This window comes from Cyanistes caeruleus, chromosome 16 (assembly GCF_971803275.1).
Source record: "Cyanistes caeruleus chromosome 16, bCyaCae1.hap1.1, whole genome shotgun sequence".
Lineage (NCBI taxonomy): Eukaryota > Metazoa > Chordata > Aves > Passeriformes > Paridae > Cyanistes > Cyanistes caeruleus.
This window is the reverse complement of record NC_141716.1, coordinates 3,449,319-3,468,736: the sequence shown is the minus strand read 5'-3', so window position 1 is coordinate 3,468,736 and position 19,418 is coordinate 3,449,319. Positions and strand designations below refer to the sequence as shown.

The window sequence follows — 19,418 nt, the reverse complement described above, 5'->3', positions numbered from 1 at the left end:
GCAATCTTCCACCTACGCGGGAAGAGTGAATTCTCATGCATATAATGGAAATACACCTAAGAAGAAAAACAAAAAAAAAAAAAACCCAAACCCCAGGCTGAATTCCAGAAAAAAACACTTCCTTAGAGTAACGTGTTTGAAGGGACATCACAGAAACTTTATTGAAAGTAAAAGTTGTAGGAACATCTGTTGCAGAGGTCAGTCGTGCATCCTCACAGATGGGACGTTAACTCAATATACAGGCTCCAACTTTAACGAGTCTCTTTACTGAGCCACAGAAAATACTGCTCAGGGGTCCACTGTTATCCCAATACATAAGAGCAGCGTGGGAGTGAGAGGACACACAGCAATTACTTCAGGATTGAGACATTCCAAAGATTCCTCCAGGCAGTAAGCTCCCAATCATTGAGTTCAAAATCTGCTGTTCCTGCTGCTCGAAGCGTCCAAAACCAGCACATTCCCTGAATCCACAGCATCTGAAAAGCAAATAAAACAGCAGGAAACACTCACCTAACCCACAATCCTTTTGTTGCAGTTAAGGGCAGCAGAGGAGGGTCCGTGTGAAGGGAATGGACTGAGGAAATCAATTTTATCTACAGAAACTCCCTGTGAACATCCCACCACCAGCAACTGCAAACATCTCTATTTGTCTGAGCTCCACCAGACACTGCAGCAAGGACCCATCTTCCAGTTATTGATCCTCTACAAGTATTCACGGAATTAAGCCAGTAAAATATGATCTTACACAATCCACCATAATTAATATGCAAAATTATAATGAATTCACTGTTTTAATGAGTTTTGTTTAAGGCGGTTGTTTGGTTTGGGTTTTTTTAAATAGTAGCACATTTTTTTCCAACAAAATCAGTTTCACTGTCACCTATCCAAGAATTTAAAGTTTGCAGGTTTCCAAACACTTAAACAAAGGAGTTAAGACTCTTTTGTGCTGTTCATGAAAGCAAACCTTAAATCAATGCAATCTAGGCAGTGAACACAGCATTAAGTATAGATATGCCAATTTTTAGCACATTCCAAAAATCAGAAAGCAAAAAAACAATTCTTCCACATTACTTTTCAGTTTCTAGAGAAAACTTTCAGTAAAAATAATGTTATTACAGTGCTTTTAATACTGTCCTTTCAGCATATAATTAATTTCTGTTAATAAGTTGCAGCGCATTTTTTGCACGCTCCCATGCATTTTAGTGGAGAAACTGTGAACAAGCCAACAGCTTTACAGGCCACTCCCACCAGGTGAGGAGACACAAACCCTTGGGAGATGCTTTAGCAATGCCATTCTAAAGCAATGTTCTGCTCTTTAGCAAGGAATTTGAGCTTCCATACAGGCTGAGAAGAATCCAGCATCCACAAAGAAGCCCCAGGATGAGAAGGTCCCAGCTTTGCCTGCAGCAGCACACAGAGATTTCCAGGGCTGGGCAGAAGCGAAGGCAGGAGGCTCTGGCAGCTCCTGGAATACCTGAGAAGGCAGCAGCTGCTGTGGCTTTTCTGGGCTTTCATTGCCCAAAGGCACAGACAGACCCCGTTTTGTGGGGATACTCCCACAAAGCACAGCATCAGGTTTGATTGAACTGCTGATATTATTCAGACTGACTCAAAATAAGCCACACACCAGCAATGATTTAGAATCCAGCCTGTCCTGAGCTTTCTTCATCAATAGAATCAAGCTTCAATAAATTCCAGCTCAAGTCACATATGACACTTGACATCTGAGTTTAACCTTATTAAAAATGCATTCCCTTGTACAGAATTTGGGTAGAAAAAAGGCAGACAGTGGGCAGTTATGGGAAATATCTCTTGACAATGCAAAATACATTGTGCTACAGAAAGTTACTTTTTTAAAAAAAGGTATTTCATGCCACTGCCACTTTCATTTATTACGAAGAACAGAAACGTGTTAACATCATAGAAGTATGTTTCAGTTTATAATTTCAATAAGAAAAAAGAGTAATTGTCCAATTAGGTTGGATGTGTTTTATTACTTCTTTGAAACCATCTGCCATGATAAAATGTCAAAAGCACCTGTCAAGACAGAAATAAATAACACGATCTCATGTTAAAGAGAAAGTTGCAAGTACAGTATATTAAATTATAGCAATTTGCTGCTTCACACCCAGTGATGCAGACAGCACGAGGGAGACAGTAGTTTTACTCACGATCATTGAAAGATCTATCACCAGAACAGGGGAGCTGCACACACAACACAAGCCTCATTCTTCCTTTCACCAATTTACTTCATGAATTCAATGAAGAGTTTGAACTGGCAGTTTTGGTGGTTCAACATCCCCTTTCTCTAGAGGTAACAAGAGTGGTACAAAGCTTTTCATATGCCCCACAAAAAGCCAAGGCTTTCATGTTTTTGCAGTCTTTGCTTTCAGGTCCATCCCTGAAAATGGTCAGTTTAAAGCCACATCTCAAGTCCTCTTTAGCACAGAGTCAAGAAATTCGGGGCAGGTGACAGATGCAACTTCAATATCATAGTGTTTTGAAACTGCACTTCTGGAGCTTGAAGCAGAACATCTCTGCAGGTCTATGGGGAGCACTTGTATCAGTCAAAAAATGAAGGAAGTTACAGTCCCTTTGGGAAAAAAAAAAAACCCCAAACATATAAAAAAATCAGTATTAAAAACATTAAGACAAGGCCTCTACAATTGCACACCACTTCAGGCCTGAATTAAATTAAAAGTATTCTATTACTTTTATGTTGCCTTAATTTCTGTTGTACGGCCTGCAGCAAAGTTTTCCACTGAAAAGAGCAGTGAAAACCCCAAATTCTCCACTGAAGGCCTTGTAAAATGTCACTTGCATGACATCTCTCATGGTCAGTGAAAGACCACGAACACGTCCTCTCCCCAGGCTGACATTTGAAAGAGAATTTTCTGTCAGGGAAAATGGATATAATATTTACTGTAGTGAAGCCACTTCTTATACAAAAAACATAACCCATATGGACAAATGCATTGTAAAATAAACAACTTTTACAGCAGCTACAGTTTGAAACATCTAAGACCCACTGCAGCAGGCCAGAGAGATTCTCTTTTTCAGTTTCTGTTCCATTTTTTTCAGGTTAACTCCACTGCTTTAATGTAATGTCTGTACTTTAAACTAAAAAAATAATGCCTGAGAAAAATATATGATCATCCCAATGAAGGAAAATTATTCCCATGATTACTCAAGCTCAGAATTTTTTTTAATTAACTAAATGTGTTAAATTATGCCAGTGATTACATCTTGTTATTTACAAGATCAAATACCTCTGATTCTTAGTAATGGTGCAGTATCTAAATTAAGATCACAGGGGTTGGATTACGTTCTGGTTGCTAAAAGCTTTCCTTTTTAGCTGTCTATCCAGTTCTTTGGAGTTTTTGAGTCTGGAAGAAAGGGCATTCAATCAAAAAATTTTGCATCTCAACAAATTTTACATCAAGATCAATTTTTGATATCCAGTCATTGACTCAGTAACATGGTTTAAATTTGAAGCCTATAACAATTATGACATAAGAATATAGAAGACAACACATTTTGTTAACAGTAACACACTAATTACTGTAGTCACTGGTAAACTTCAATTTTTAATTATTCTTAAATACTGTGTTTCAAAATAACTCTGCATAGAACGCCAATTTTTTTTTTGTGTGGGAGCATCAAATTTCCTGACATTTTCCATATAATCCTTACAAACACCTCACAGATCACCAAACTTGTACTTTGAAGAATTCTACGGAAACATTGCACAGACGTTGCACCACAAGGGCTCGTACATTCAAAGGCAGCTTTCTGGAGTGCAGGTCCATCCATTCACATTGGGAAAAAAGTTCACAGAAACTCCAAAAATGAGAAAATGAAGCGAAACCTAGTGTAACTTTACACCAATAAGAACAACAATAAGGACAATTACTATAACAAACAAAATTAAAATAACGAGCATCTTCCGATTCTTCTTTTGATATTGCTCTGCCTATAAAAAGAGAGAGGAAAGAGTTAATAATCAGATTTCTGCAAGGCTGAAGTACAGACTCTCCTTTAGTGTAAGTGAAGTCCATGTATTTCAAACTGCTCTTTGGTAATCTGACATCTCATACAATGTATATTGCAGGCAATTCCCACACAGTTCCCACACAATTCCCAGCTCTGATCTACACCAGAAGCTCCAGGGACAGTAAATGTGCACTGAAGTCACAACCACCCATGTTAAAGACTCAGTTTGCTGAGATAAGATTCCTGTATCATATTTGAAGGACATTAAAATTCATGACAAACTTCCTTTCTTAATAGGCACATTTGTTGCACCTGGTCAGCTGTGCATTTTCATTTAATTTCAATTAGAACTGAAAGCTTTATTTTTGAGTTGGTTCTCAAGTTTTCTGCTTCATTCCTTCTTTCTTCTAACTATATTTTCTCATCCCTCTCCTCCTTTTCCCAGGGGAATTAATAGCACACAACACAGAGAAAACTCTCCAAAAGCCAAATGAAAGTCTACTAATAGAAGCTAAACAAAACAAAGCTTGCATTTTGTTTTTAATTAATAAGCCTTCAAAATAAAACCAAAACAAAATGACCACAAAACTCTGATCTGCTGAGATCATTGTTTTTACAACTTTTCAGGTGTTCATAGCAAAAGCTTCACATTAAAGCAAGAGGTTGGACCTGACATCTAACAAATGTCAGATAGTAAGGGAAAACATTAATAATTATTCTTTCTGCTCACATAATTGAGATAATGTTTTCAAACTAAAATCTGCAGTGAGGTACCCAATAACCAGCCCTATTCCCAAGTGCCTGGCTTTTCAAACAGAGAAGGAATTGCAGACAGGTCCCACCAGGTCAGCAGTATAAATATCAAAGCACATTGGTTGGATGCCCAGAAAGTCATTTAAGAAATTAACTCGAGGCATCAAGCATGACATTAACAGAAGTTATATGAAGAGCTCCTCCTACAGTACAGCCAGACATTTCATACTGTACAGAAGGAATTTCTAAAAGGGGTAACTGAAAGTTACGTCAGTTAAAGTTAAGTCAGTTGAAAACTGACTGAATAACTTAATAGCTATTTAATTATAAAAGCTTATTAGATATGCAAAATGGATTAAGTGTTCCATCAGCTTACCTTATGCAGTTGTTTTAGGCCCTCTTCAGTTTTCATACATGACTGTTCAATATTATAGTCAATTCTATCTAGAACTGTTCCCTAAATAAAATGGAGAAAACAAGCACCAAATTGAACCTAAATGAACCTCATAAAGAAAATGTTATCATAAGCAGCAGAGTAATTAACTGCACTCAGCAAACAGCTCATGAACTATGTAAACAATGAACTCTTACAGAATTTGGGACTTTATTAAACAAGCTGGGACTTTATTAAACAACTTCTTTGCTCAGCTCCTAATAGCAGCTCTGTCACTATCTCACATCACATCCCTAAAAATAATCTTGATTCCAGACCAGGTGCTTTTGGCTGACACATTTACCATAAACTGAATCTCTGGGAGAAATAACCAAGAGAACTTTGGCTTTCTACGCTATTTTTTTTCTTTAAAGTCCAACACACATTACCAGTTGAATTATTATTCACTTATTTTCATTAACTCAACCTGTGGCATATTTCAAGCAGAGGAAACCTGAGCATGAAGAAGTAAATTAAGAAAAGCGAGTCTGGAAGCCTTCACACTACGTGGAATGTCCCATTTCTTACTAACTCTGCACTGTCAATGTACCTGTTCTACTATCATTGCTCCCAGGTCCCTAAATATTTCATTGAGATCGGAGATTGACTGCACAATCTGACGGATTTCTCGTTCCCTTTCTTCCACCATCAGTGTGTTTTGCTCCACCAATGCCAGCTGGTCATCTGTAAAACCCTGTTGAAATACAAGATTTACACATTAAACTTAATAGTATGAAAATATTAGAAATAATTACAAGGATAACAAGATTTCATAACTCAGATATTTATAATCTGAGAAGAGAAAATGCAACTCATATTGAATTCGTGCAATATTATTTTAACTTACTCTATCATAAAGGGTATCATCCTCTCCATCATCCATCAGTGGGACTGAGGTGTCAAAGAAGTGTTTGGACCTTTCTTCTCTATTCTTCATACCTGTAAAAGACAAACCATGTTCAACCATGATATTTAAGCCCACTATAATCAGGGTAAGGTCTGAAGCACCAGACAGAAAAGCACCAAAAAAAAAATAACAACTGGGTAGCAAATGACATAAACCACAATATTTAAACTTTAACTATCAGGCTCACTATTTAACAAAAGCATAAAAAATTCAACCAGACTTGCAAGATTGATTGAATCAGTGATTTTTAAGTTGTTATGTTTCATGAAATTAAGAAATTTAGGAAAGTTAAGAGCCTTGAAGTGTGAACACTCCAGGCTATTTTGTAACAAATTCTCTTAGGAACACTCCTGAACGGTGATCTTCAGTTCCACCTGTGACATTTATACCACAGGAGGAAGAAATATCAACTTTAAATTTGAAAATAAAGTTTTTGTGCATTTCTTTCAAGATTAAAATAATCTGACTCAGCTTAGAACAGAACCAAACAAAATCTTACTTTTAAAAAGAAATGGTTCCACTTCCAATCTGTTTATGGTTGCAGAATTTTAGTTTATCACAGACTAGCTCTTAAGCTTTATCTATCCCAGCCTGCCATCTGCAGCAGGTATCATGGCTGAAGACCAGTGGCTGCTTCACCAGAGTAACAGATGCAACTTTGCAAACCAAAATTTGAGAAGCAATATGCATAAAAAATGTGGATGAGTGAAATACCGTTTCATTGATACACTCAACTATGACACTTCTTTATCAACAAGAAAAACAAATAGAACAAAGCAGTTTGAACATGGGCTGTGAACCAGGAACTGTCCAGTTCTAACCTCTAATTAGTCCTGTGTGCATCACTTAACCCTTCTGTGCTTCAGTTTTCCTGACCATGAAAATAAGCACACCTCAGCGAGTGCTTTCCACAGAAGGGAACCATGCATTACTGTTACATCTCTTATGCTTACGTTTGAGATAGTCAGACTGTGCATGCCTAAAGTTGGTGGAGAGGTCCTGAAGGGACTGTGCTAAGGAAGACACTACATTCCTGAGAACACGTGCTTCTTGTTCCGTACAAGTACGTGACCTGCTCTGCAACACCTGGACTGCTCTCTGACATCTGTGGAATAACTGAGAAAACAATTCCATTAGTGGAAAAACGTACAGCAGCACACACCTTAAACAGCACATGGCAAAAGTGCCACACTGAAGACTATATTTTGATTTCTACATTTTTTAAAGTAATTTTTAAATTTTTCTCAGAATAGACATCTGCAGATTCAGATTTCTCTGAGATAACTGTAAATTTGATTTGATTAATCTCACAATCCTGTTCCAAGCAGAAAATCAAACAGGTAAGGGAAACAAGAGGGAAGTTTAAGTGACTCATTGGGAAGTCCAGAGCAGAGCCCAGGACTTCTGGCTCACTCCAGCACTGACCACAAAATAAATCCTTTGCTCAGAGCAAGCCACTGCCTCATCCTAATGCATTAAAAATGTGCTAGACTGGAGGTTTAGGACCCAAAGCACTCTGTACCTGTGTGATCTCCTGGGTTGTTATTTCTATTGCCCGTTCCTCTTCACTGCTGTCATCCAGTGTGGGTCTGTTCAGATGTTTATCATGAAGACTGGCTAATTCTTTCATCTTCTGTTTAACCCTGGCAATATCATACTGAATCTAAAACAGAAAGCCCAACAGGAAGAAAGGGAATTAAATTCATGCTTCAGGGAAAAATGTTCTGACAAATGTTAGACAGAAATCACTGAGAGAAATCTGTAACATAAAAGGCAGACCAAATATTATTAAAAGCCACATAAAAAGCTGACTAAGAAACTGAATACTCTTAATATAAGACTTTGAGTTTGCTGCTTTTTTAAACCTGCTCATTAATCTTAGACAAGACTGCTGCTTTCAAATATGCTTCATTAAATTGGAATAATATTTTTATAATTATACAGCATCACAGCAAGAAGATTTAGCCAACTTCCAAAAAAATAAATGAAAACTCAGGTCACACCTTCAACTTTGTCAGAATGCCATGCTTTCAACCAAGTAATTAAAAAATAAATCTGTAAGGATGAGTATGATAGCAGTAAAAAGGAGAGCATCTTTCTGCACAATGGGCTCTGTCCACACAAACTGATGAGCCAACGTGTTCTGAATGTACATTTAAGAAAAAAGGTTTTCTGAAAGTCAAGAATAGCTTCACACTCCAAATACTGGTAAAGGTTTTTAATTGGATGCTTCCAGAATCATTCCCTTGTGTTTGTCCAAATATTTCCATAACTTGCAAGGCATCCAGATGGCAGAGGTAGGAACGTTCTCCTTCTAGAAGACACTAATGTTTCCTGTTTTCAAACACTGAACTGCTCATCCTCACCATTTTAGGGTCTATTCAACTGGACTCCTCACCAGCTTCAAATAAAATTCTTACTAAAAATTACTTAGAATTCGAACTAGAATTCTTATTGGAATCTTTCTTCCAATACTATTTCTGCTACAAAACTGAGAGAATGTGAGTGACAACAGTAACAAATCCCTCCATGGGAAGGAGCTGTGTGCTGGATGTGCCAGAGCAGAGCACTCACTTCGTCTGCCCCATCGACCCATTTGGGAGGCAACCGCTTGGTCACTCCGATGGCTGCCTCGGGATCCAGGCTTATCCCCGACACCAGGGCCATGCGATCATCAGCCAGCTGCAGAGGGGAAAAAAACAGCAAATCAGCTTGATTCTAATTAGATCCACATCCCTGAGCATCAGAAAAAGTGCATGTATGCCTTCCCATAGAAATTAACCTCAGAGATGTGTTTGCTCGTGATCAAACATCTCGTCTCCTGGTTTGGCCCTCTGGGTTAAGCACCTACACCCTCCCACTTCCTGCAGCATCTGAAAGCTCAGAGTTACTCTTAGAATAAATTCTTAGCAAATTTTCCAGGAGGAAAGATGGTATTGCTGTGAGAATTCAAGTAACTCTTGTGTTGGTACATTTCTATCAGACAACAATTCACAGCCAATGTTGCAGCACAGTTCATATTGGGTCTGGCAAGTTTGAAAACTGCATTTGGGAAAATCTCAGAAAAAACATTTATTATAACTGCTTGTTCTCAAACAATGTTATTTTGAAGAACAAACATTTTTGCAAAGTGACATGTAAGTCAAGTGGTTAAATTACTTAGTTAGGGATAATTAAATTGTGCTAAACACAAATAGCGAAGGCAGTACTAGAGATGATCATTAATGATACCACTTACAACATTAACTAATTACTTGGGAAAGCTTTCATACAAACACTTCCCTTCCTAGCTTCTTCCAAATTTGCAATTTTTCTTTATCAGGCCTGGAAAGTTTTGTGGTTCCCTACCCCATCCCTTTTTAAAAAACAATCCCCCATCCTTCCTGAGTGACTCTTTCTTGAAAGCAATTTCTGTATCCCTTATTTTATTTCCTGATCAATAAAGTTTGCATAATTTATACACAGCATGAAGAATAGTTAATGGCTTCACTGTGCAAAGTCACTCTACCCCACGTATGCACAATGAGTCAGACTGGTTCATACATTTATCTATTCACAATATAAAATCATAAAATGCTTGATTTCTCTATGCAGCCTAACCTACTGTGCAAAGACACTTCATCCTATACAATGAAATTTTATAAGCTAGTAGAATAAAGGAAGAATATTTTAGCTCAGTGACGTAGACTTGATGCAGCATGGTAGAATAAAATGTGAAAAACAATACCTCATCCAGCTCCTGAAGTGATTTGTGGATCCCATCAGCCCCATCCAGTTAGAGACAGCAAAAGATAAAAGGGAAAAAAGAGACATAGGACAGATATAGGGCATGGTCAGTTGAGAAAATACTGATTTATTTTTAAAGCATGATAGTTTACCAAGAACAAACAAATTGGCTTTTAAGACATGGTTAATCAATAAATACATCATGATATAGCATTTTAAGTCAGCATTTTGCCTAATGCACCAACTTTTAAAAGAAATATTTCAGTTCCTTGGTAAACAGCAAGAACATAAGAGATCAAGTGCAGAGCTTGGTTTGTTTTACAAAGTAATTGCATGGTGAAGTTTCTAAATACTGAAATGTCAGGCAGAAAAGCTGCAGTAGAATACAGTGAAGAATGACAGAAAGGGCAGTTTGACTGCAGCACTCAGCATCCACTGGGGTTGACTATGATTGGAGGGGGTATAGAGAAGCTTTTGTAGGACAAGCACCCCAGATCTTACAGCATCCAACAGACAGCAAAAGACAAAATGCAAAAGCAAATGTTCAGTCACTTCTGTACACTCTTGAGCTGTGCTCTGCTTCCAGAGAACATCAACCCTGCAGGGATCTAAAAAAATACACAAGGACATGAATTTGCACCTTCCCTGTTCATCAGTCCTTGCACTGGGGAGGGGATGTGTGAGCAAAAGGATATTTCACTCTAAGATTAACAAAGTCAGACTTAAAATTGGACAAAATCCTTGTGGTTTAACAAAGCAGCATCAGCTGATGACCTCTTATGAGATTCCCCAAGCTTTTGGAACAGGACTCTACTGTAAAGATGCTGCTTTGATTGTCTGACTTTAGGAAGGCAACTCTTGACAGGGAGTTCTCACAGCAAAGGATTTCTCGAGGAGAAACCTGGAGATGAACTAAGGGAAGCCAAAGTACTGCGGGCTGGAATTTGCCACCCTGCCCTACTGGCACACAGCAGCTCTGCCTGGGGGCACCACCCAAGGGAAATCTGCAGCTCTGACAGCAACAGACACCTAAAGCCATGAGAGGCAGACAGCTCACACTGAAACTTCACACTTCTTGCTGAAACAGCTCACTTGTAGAGACTCTGGGACTCTGAGATTCCCACCAGGGCCAAAAATTACTCCTCTCACCCACTGCACAGATGGACAATTTCCAGTCACTGAGAGCCTCCATTGCATCTGAGTGAGCAGCCCAGCAAAACCCTTCAATTAATGTTAACAAACACTGCAAATAAATATTTGATGCAGACGCTAAATGTTATTGCATTGGCTGCTGAGTAAAGTGCAGATTCATTGCTCAGCAGTACTGAGTTCAAAACATCATTACCTTTTCTAGATGATATTTAAAAAACCCCAAGGATCTACAGAAGTGACATAAAAAAAATGAACAAGAGCATGTATGCCATAAATGCAGAGCCAAAGTACACATGTAAAATACAAATTACTATTGACATTTCCTGTTCTGCAAATGCAATTTAATACACAGCTTATTAGGCACAAGTGTAATAAAGTTAGCAATGAACAAAGACCATTGACAGCAACAGGAAGCACTGCTTTTCCTAACAAAAATGCATTAATGTAAAGCTATTTAGAGTTATGAGACTACCAGCAAATATTTACTGGTGGCTATGACAAATAAATGATGAGTTTAAACAGAAAGTGTGAAAACCTGAGCAGAGCTGAGCTGCCAAGCAGCACATCACAGCCTGACTAGCTCAAAACCTAGAAAAAGTTACAGAAATTGCCTCTGAACCAGTATTTTTTGGTAGTTTCTGTGGAGCTACACTAGAATCTAACTCTCTCTCACAGATGTGTTTGAGTATTATTTATATTTAGGGATAAATAAAAAGTGCAATGAACATCAGAGCAAGTTATGGAGAAACTGAATCAATGGGAATAAACTATACCAGTGTAATTAACAGTTCCCACAGTGAGGTGAATAGAAGAGTTCTGCTTCATGAATTTATTTCATTTTGGAGGTAAGGAGGCATCAAAAACCTCCTGCCAATGCTAGCACGAAGCTGTTAGAACAGTAACTGATTTATTATGCCCAAAGCGAACAGAGATGCGAGCAGCACACACAGATCTCTTCTATTCCTTTAACGTGAAGGAGTGGGAAAAGAGGAATCAACAGGGTGGGGAAGGAGGGGCAGAAGGAGGAAGGGAGGGGGAGGGGGGGGTTGAGGAGAGGGTTCAGAGGGAGGGAGAACCGGGGCGGGTGAGAGGCCGGGGCAGGGCAGGCGCGGCCGCCCGGCAGCCCGGGGCGCGGCGAGTACAGAAGGATGAAGGGAGGAGACTCACCGCAGCAGCCATGCTACGTGAATTCAGAGGGCTGGAGGAGCCGAAACTACTCACTTGCTCGGCCAGCAGCTGCCGGCTCTGCACCGCGTTGTTCCGCAACAACAAGAACGCGTCCGTGAGACGCCGGGTGGCCATGGCCCCCCGCCCCGCCGGGCCCGAGCCCAGCCCGGGGCCCGCGGCAGACGCGGCGGCCGCCCCTCAGAGGGTCGGGGCGGAGACCCTTGCGAGGGCCGTGAGCGGGACCCCTCAGAGGGCCGGGGCCGGGACGCCCCTGGGCGGGACCGGGACCCCCCAGCCCGGGCCCCCGCGGCCGCCGGGCGCCGCCATCGCCCCGGCCCGACCGGCACTTCCGCGTTGTGCAGCGCCCGCCGCCTTCCGGCCGCCCGCCCGCGCCGCTCCGCCCGGGACCGCGGCCGCGACAACGGAGTTCCGGTCCTCCGGCTGCCGGGGCAGGAGTGCACACGGCCGTCCCCATGTCCATGGCCATCCACACGGCCATCCCCATGTCTATGGCCATCCACACGGCCATCCCCATGTCTATGGCCATCCACACTGCCATCCCTATGTCTATGGCCATCCACACAGCCATCCCTATGTCTATGGCCATCCACACGGCCATCCCCATGTCCATGGCCATCCACACGGCCATCCCCATGTCCATGGCCATCCACACAGCCATCCCTACGTCTATGGCCATCCACACGGCCATTCCCATGTCTATGGCCATCCACACGGCCATCCCCATGTCCATGGCCATCCACACTGCCATCCCTACGTCTATGGCCATCCACACGGCCATCCCCATGTCTATGGCCATCCACACGGCCATCCCTATGTCTATGGCCATCCACACGGCAATCCCCATGTCTATGGCCATCCACACGGCAATCCCCATGGCCATCCCCATGTCTATGGCCATCCACGCAGCAATCCCCATGTCCATACCCATTCTTAGTCCATTCACATGTCCATGTCCATCCCCAGTCCATCCTCACGTCCATCTTCGTGTTCTTCTTCAGTCTGTCCCCACATCCATTCTCTGACCAGCCCCACATCCATCCCCACATCCATGCTCACATCCCATTTGTTTTTTTTCCTCTGAGTCCCTCCCACGTCTTCCTTGCCATTTCCTTTGCTTCCAGTCAATTTTCTCTTTTCCAAACAATGACACTTGTTTTTGTTTTTTTTTTCCTGCTCCCAACCATCCAAACCCCAGGATGTTCCCTGAAAGTGAACAAGCCATTTAAAACGACAATATGGGGTTTGGCATTTCAGAAAAGACTTTTCAACACGGTGACTAAAAAGACTTTTCCCAGCTGCTCTGTGTGGGGTAGATGTCACATGAGGCTTGGGCTCCCACCCGTGCATGCCATGCCTTTATTCCAAGAGACATCTGACAAATCCCCCATGGAAACAGCAGGGGCTGCCCAGGGGAGCTGCTGCCCATGGATCATCAGGAGACTCCCTCGTTAAACCCTCAAAACACCCTCCCAAACCAAGCAATATTTACACATGTGGTAGGAACAGGGACTATAATCACAACCACGTTTTCTGGAAATGTTATCTCGTTTTATTTAACCGCCTGGGAAAACCTGTACCGTGAAAAATAGGGGGAAAAAATTCCCTCTGCTATTATAAGATATTTGGGGAGTTTTCTTGAGCAGCCCTTCTGCCTCAGTGGGAGAGACCTGAAACTTGGAATTTAGCAAGGAAATAAGCTCAAGCCATACAAGGCCTAATACACTCATTTCATTCTTCGTGGTCTGGTGAAATCTGCTTTCACTTTGGCTGCCTGACAAAGGCTTTAAAAATATATGTGTGTGCTTCATTTCTTCATGCTAATTTTTAATCTACTGTAACAATTCTTATACTATGAGAACAGCTAATGACCTTTCTGCCTTCTCTTGGCACTGCTGCTGTGGCTGGAGGTCAAGAGAAATTTCTCCTGCCATCGGTGGTCTTGCCATGATCTTTTAGAAAAAACTTTTTGGAATATCTCATTTGGATGGAGAACATGAACCCAGTAGGAAGCCCAGTGCTCTGGAAGTTGGTACACAGCAGCAATTAACGTATTTTGCTTTCTGATTTTTGCCAACTTATAAAGTTTTGGATGTTGGGCAGGCTTGGAATTTACGCAGGGGCTATAAAAAGTATTTGGGACTTGAACACAGAGGGATAAAACTCTGCAAGGAATAGGTCCAGACTTGGTGAATAACCACTTCAAAGTGGATATTAGGAATAAGCAGAGGGAGTGGAAGGAATGGAAAAAAGGATTAATCAAAGAAAACTACATCTTAGAAGTTAGGAAGTGTAGGCATGAAGGGAAATGTGCCAGAAGTAAAGCTAAGGTAGATCTTACAAAGGAAATTAAAACAAATAGCAAAATATTCTTCAGGCATACATAGCAGGAGAGGAAGGAGAGGAGGGGGAGAGGTGATGAAAGGGGGAGAGGCAGGACACAAATGAATGTATAATATGTAGTGGAAATGTACACAGAGGAAATGAATGCATGGAGACAGAAATTACCTCATCCAAGTGGAACAAATCATCAAGGTCATAATGCGACAATGATTTGGGCTAAATGATCGTTATAGACACCTTTCAGCTGGAATATTCCAATTTCTGACTCAGACATCCAAGAGTACTTTATATCTGTCTGTGTAACAGCATCCCTGCATGAGCAACACAACACAATTTAAGAAAAGGAAAAATTCTTCAGCTTTTAAAAAGAGGAAAAATTGTCGAAGTCTGATCCAAGTAAAATACAGGACCTTGGGGAAAATTTAGCAAGAAAGAATAATAGCAGACATGATGGCAAAGAGAAATGGGCAAGGCAACATAGATTTATTTACTGAAGGTGGACAGTGGTGGACTAATGTGATGACTTTGTAAGGTTATTGGTTTTCATAACAGATAAGAGCTGGTAGACCTGTGCTGCCTGGTAATGAATAAATGTAGGCTGGAAATGAGAAGAATATGTTCAATCATCAGAGGAATTGGGTCCTGGTATGTCCTCCCTACAGGCATGGCAAGGGCGAACAACCACATTGGAATGTTGCACTTGATCTGATCATAAAAAACCCAGGTCATATTTTCCCCTCCTAAGACAGCACACATCCCTAAATACATCTTCCTAAGTTTGTACTGCTATTATTCAGGGCTGTTTGCGTGTCTGTGCCTAAGCCCACTGCCGTAGGTATGGAGCCTATGTCTTTCTTTGCCTTTTTATCTGCTTTTTTTAATGCCTGTTCTCTCCTGCTACTCCCAGTGAGCCATGAGATAGCAATGCTGCCTGCACTGGCACATTCCTGCACCCACCTCCTCCCACAGCCAGGGCCTGGTGGGGAACTTTCCGTTACTACTGTGGCATTTGGATCTGGCTTCTGGTGGAAAAAAACACTCCATATTCAGAAGAACATTCTATTTTGAGGTGAATAGATAAGCATACTTTTTTCCCCCTTCCTTTCTTTTTTTTTTTTTTTTTATGGCAAGTTAATCAGAGACATATTTCAAACTCCAGCTTTTAAAATGCAAACTCCTCTCTTGTGCTTAAAACACCTTCATTGTGGTCCCACCCTTGTATGACTGTTTGGGTACTCAGGCCATGTGAAGGGCAAGCAGACCTTATGCTCCAGTGATCAGATGAAGGTCAATCCCCACGATGTTTTATCTTGTGTAATTGAGTAGATACATGGAGGAGGTGAAATATTGCACTCTTTTGAAGCTTGAGCAATCAGCTTGTGCCAAATTCAGGATTAATGGACCATGAAGTGCATTTTGCCCTGAAAAATCCCACCATCCTTTTGCAGATGGAACACTTCTCTGCCAGAGAAGTTCTTCTGCAGGAAAGTTTCTGGAAAAAAAAATGACAAAGTGTCTGGGTTACCTCTGTCATTGCTAGAGGTGCATTCTCTGCTCGGGAACTGAGGGACTCCTGGGAAGATTGATCATGTTCTTGCCTTTATCTTGGTGCAGAAGGATTTCAGGTTTTAGGGCTGTCAGTTTCCTGAGCTGGTTAATCACTGAGCCAGGGTTTGTTTGTCCAGGGAGCTGGAGCTTCCCGAGGTTTACAGTGTGATTCTGACAGCATCTCTGTAGATGGTGCTGCAAGGCAGGGAGATGGGAACAAGAACTGCCTGTGCTGCTTTTAAAATTCAGTCCCTTGGTTTCTCAACCAGCTCTTGGTATTCCAGCTTCTTTACGAGAAAATGAGAGGTAGTTGCCCATAATGTCTTCATCTTGATGAACTATAATCTAAACGCACCCATTGGAAACATAAACGGAGGAGAATTATTTTCTCTGGGTTCAAACAGCTGACATTCTGTAACTCTGCCTGGAAAACTGCTGTTGAACAAACTAGCTTTTCATATTGATCTAACTGTACCAGCATTTTAACAGCAGATTGTGGAATCTAGCAAATTCCAGAAAAAACATCTGAAAAAGAATAATAATTTGGTCATGCAAAGACATTAAATAATGGTTGTTTAAATAATAAAGAGAATGAAATTCACATCTCTAAAGGGGCTCTGTCCTTTTTTTGCTCAACATCAAGTGTTGCCTTGAGTTCAGCTGCTCTTCTGCACACTGAAAAATTGTAGAATGGATCCTGCAAATGTGTCTGTACTCCTCCTCTGCTACTGAAATGCAATCAATCTGGGTGGAATCAGGTCTTACTTTAAGATAGGAAGGCACTGAAGACTGATGTGTCTGCTTGGAGGGCTGGGAGGAATTTTTTAATCAAAATTCAGCTGCATGAATTTGATGTTTACAGGCAGACATACTCCACATACATAATTACACAGGCAACCTTGTTCAAAGGCAGATGTGAGAGGCACAGGCTATGAGTTTGTACCCCAGTCTCGTGACAGACTAATAATGCCTGTGGTACTTAAACAATGGAACAACTCTGTCATCTAATATTGTGCAAAATTCCTTCCCTCAGCTGGGCACTATATTAAATCTCCTGTGTCACCACGGTGTAGGTCACCTCTGCAGCAAAGATAAAAGGTTGCTCATTGTAGACATTTATATCTCTGCTTACCCTAATTCTCTCTCCAGTAGTCACATGAGGATATTCTGGTTTTAAATTGAGCTATCAAATATAAAAATGTGTTAGTGATCTCCTCCTTGTAAGGTATATATAATTTTAGATCCAGGTGGGACTCCTAGCATCATGGATGTGGTTCTTAGCTGAGCAAAAGCTGTGGGGCTGGAGGTATGGCAGTAATTTGATGTTGATGTGCAGAGATAGTGTGAATTCGAGATGTTCTGTCCCTTAAATGTTTGCTACTGACCATAGTGATGATTTTACCCTGCAATTTATCTACCACAATGCACTCTGTGAGTGCTTCAGTGCTTCAGTGCAAGTCAGTCAGTCCAGTCACTGACAGAGCAGCTTTCCCTGAGAGGTCAAACCAGCACAGACAGCACAGCAGACATTCACGGGTCAAACAGCACCGTGCCTGCAGTAAGAGAGATGAGAAATGTGTTGTTTGCATCCTGGGGCAGACTCCCACAGTGCTTCAAGTACATCCAAACATGAACCAAATGTAGTCAAAATAAGTAGACAAGAGAAGTATTATTATTCCCCTTTTAGAGATGAGGCGCCAAGGCATGAGGAGATTCAGTGAGAAGTTCTCCTGCAGATATGTCTAATGTAAGAGCTGGCAATAAAACATTGGATTCATCATTACTGCCATTTTACAGAGGGAAAATCTAAGTCACAGAACAACAGTAGCTTGCTCAAGGTCGTACAGGGTATTTATAGCAAACCCAGAACCTGAGTCTGGAGCTGCTGAATCCTGGTCAGCATTTTTCCTAAGGGAATCCTGGATAAAGAGATTAATGTCAATAATTTCCCTCAAAGCAGTAGAGTTTCAGTAAGAGAAGAAAGACTGTTCCAGAAAAATATGCCTCTTCTTGTGTTAGAAAAAGAAGCTTAGACTCCAGTATCCCCAGCAACTCATACCTATGTTCTTGTTATGCTAATTAGTGGCAATGTTCCACTTCCAGAAGGTTTTATCTCTTTAAATTAGGTAGTTTGTTTTGTTTTATTTTCAACTAACAAAATTAGAGAAGGCAATTCAGAAAGATGTATTACAGTAGATCATGGTCTGACATTCATTCCAGCAATAACAACGGTTATCAAAGAAAGATCTTTTTCATAAACGTAGGAAACAAGTCAGGCTAATAAAGACATGAATAGGTTTTTGCACATTACAATGTAAAAATAATCAATGAAACAGTGAAAAAAATCTAGTCAGAAAGTCTGCCTAATGAGTGTTATCTTGCCCAGAAGTAGTCTGGTTCTGCTTTATAATGATAGCATTTAGCCATAAATCATTCTGAAACAAGAGGGAATTTCAATGCCAGTTGGGAGCAGCAGAGGGCACGGAAGAGTGGGATCCTGCTTAACAAATCTTCACTTTTTTTTTTGGCCTAGATCTTCCTGTAGGGTGAGGAACCCTAAATACTGATTTTCTTAATGAACTGGTGCCAAATCATTACCAAGTGGGTGTCCTGTGGTGAAGAAATCTTAGATTTCCAGGCTGGTTTTCTGTCACTTAGAACCGCTGCCTGCAGCCGCTGTGTTATGCCAAGATACTGCTGTACGTGGTGTTTATTGCTATTCTCAGAGGTGCTTGGAAATAGGAAATGATAGAGCCTGAGATAAGTACAGAGATGATGTAAGAGATGATGTGCAAGGAAGGAAACTGGACTGAGCAAAAGAAAGTTTATTAGACCAAGGTGAGCAAGGCAGGGAGGGGGGCAAGAGCAGCTGCTGAGGATGGCCACGGGGAGGTGATGAAATCCCCTTTCTGCCGTAAATAGCATCACAATAAGGAAAAAGACCAAAAAACCCAGAGCAGATCATACATCTGAAATCAAAACAGAGGTATTGCAAGGAACATCAGAACAGCAGCTCCAAGAAATGAACTGGTTTTATTTCTTTCTCTTTTTTCCTCCTGTTGCCCAGATAAAAGAATTACAGTGTCTCCACCATCTGAGAATTTCCACTCCCCAGAGCCTCATGGGAACATATCCTATTGTCCTCAGTTTGAAGAAACTGAGGCAAGGGATTGTGATGCTGATTTGACAATGTCCTGGTTGCAGCTGGAAGAAGGTTATTTTTTTCTGCCTAGTAGCTGGTACAGTGCTGTGTTTTGGATTTGGGATGAGAATAATATTGATGTTTTAGTTGTTGCTGAGCAGTGGCCAAGAACTTTTCATCATCTCATGCTGCCCTGCCAGCAAGGAGGCTGGAGGAGGGCACAAGCAACTGGGAGG

The 19,418-nt window shown here is 41.1% G+C and overlaps 1 protein-coding gene across 3 annotated transcripts; it reads right to left on the bottom strand.

Moving 5' to 3' along the window:
- Positions 1–135: 135 nt before the first annotated feature.
- On the bottom strand, positions 136–12,348 carry STX16 (syntaxin 16). Of its 3 annotated transcripts, none has more exons than XM_086852989.1 (8): positions 12,132–12,348; positions 8,661–8,768; positions 7,609–7,749; positions 7,040–7,202; positions 6,027–6,118; positions 5,730–5,873; positions 5,123–5,203; positions 136–3,973 (listed from the first exon to the last, which is right to left on the bottom strand). In XM_086852989.1, exons 1-8 carry the CDS (start codon positions 12,264–12,266, stop codon positions 3,869–3,871), a joined length of 969 nt encoding a protein of 322 aa, XP_086709115.1. In that variant the 5' UTR covers positions 12,267–12,348; the 3' UTR covers positions 136–3,868. The 3 variants fall into 3 exon arrangements, with proteins under 3 accessions (XP_086709115.1, XP_086709116.1, XP_023795363.1); XM_086852990.1 differs by having other exon boundaries at positions 12,186–12,347; XM_023939595.2 differs by lacking the exon at positions 12,132–12,348 and adding an exon at positions 9,814–11,960.
- Positions 12,349–19,418: the final 7,070 nt, after the last annotated feature.

What these genes read in the sequence shown, in the direction of transcription:
- STX16 (XM_086852989.1), bottom strand. Translation starts at nt 12,266, where the DNA reads ATGGCCACCCGGCGTCTCACGGACGCGTTCTTGTTGTTGCGGAACAAC. An exon ending in GGGTCGATGGGGCAGACGAA is followed by an intron (nt 7,750 to 8,660) that starts GTGAGTGCTCTG and finishes TTTCTGTTTTAG; the next exon opens with ATTCAGTATGATATTGCCAG. An exon ending in ACAGTCTGACTATCTCAAAC is followed by an intron (nt 6,119 to 7,039) that starts GTAAGCATAAGA and finishes TGTCTTTTACAG; the next exon opens with GTATGAAGAATAGAGAAGAA.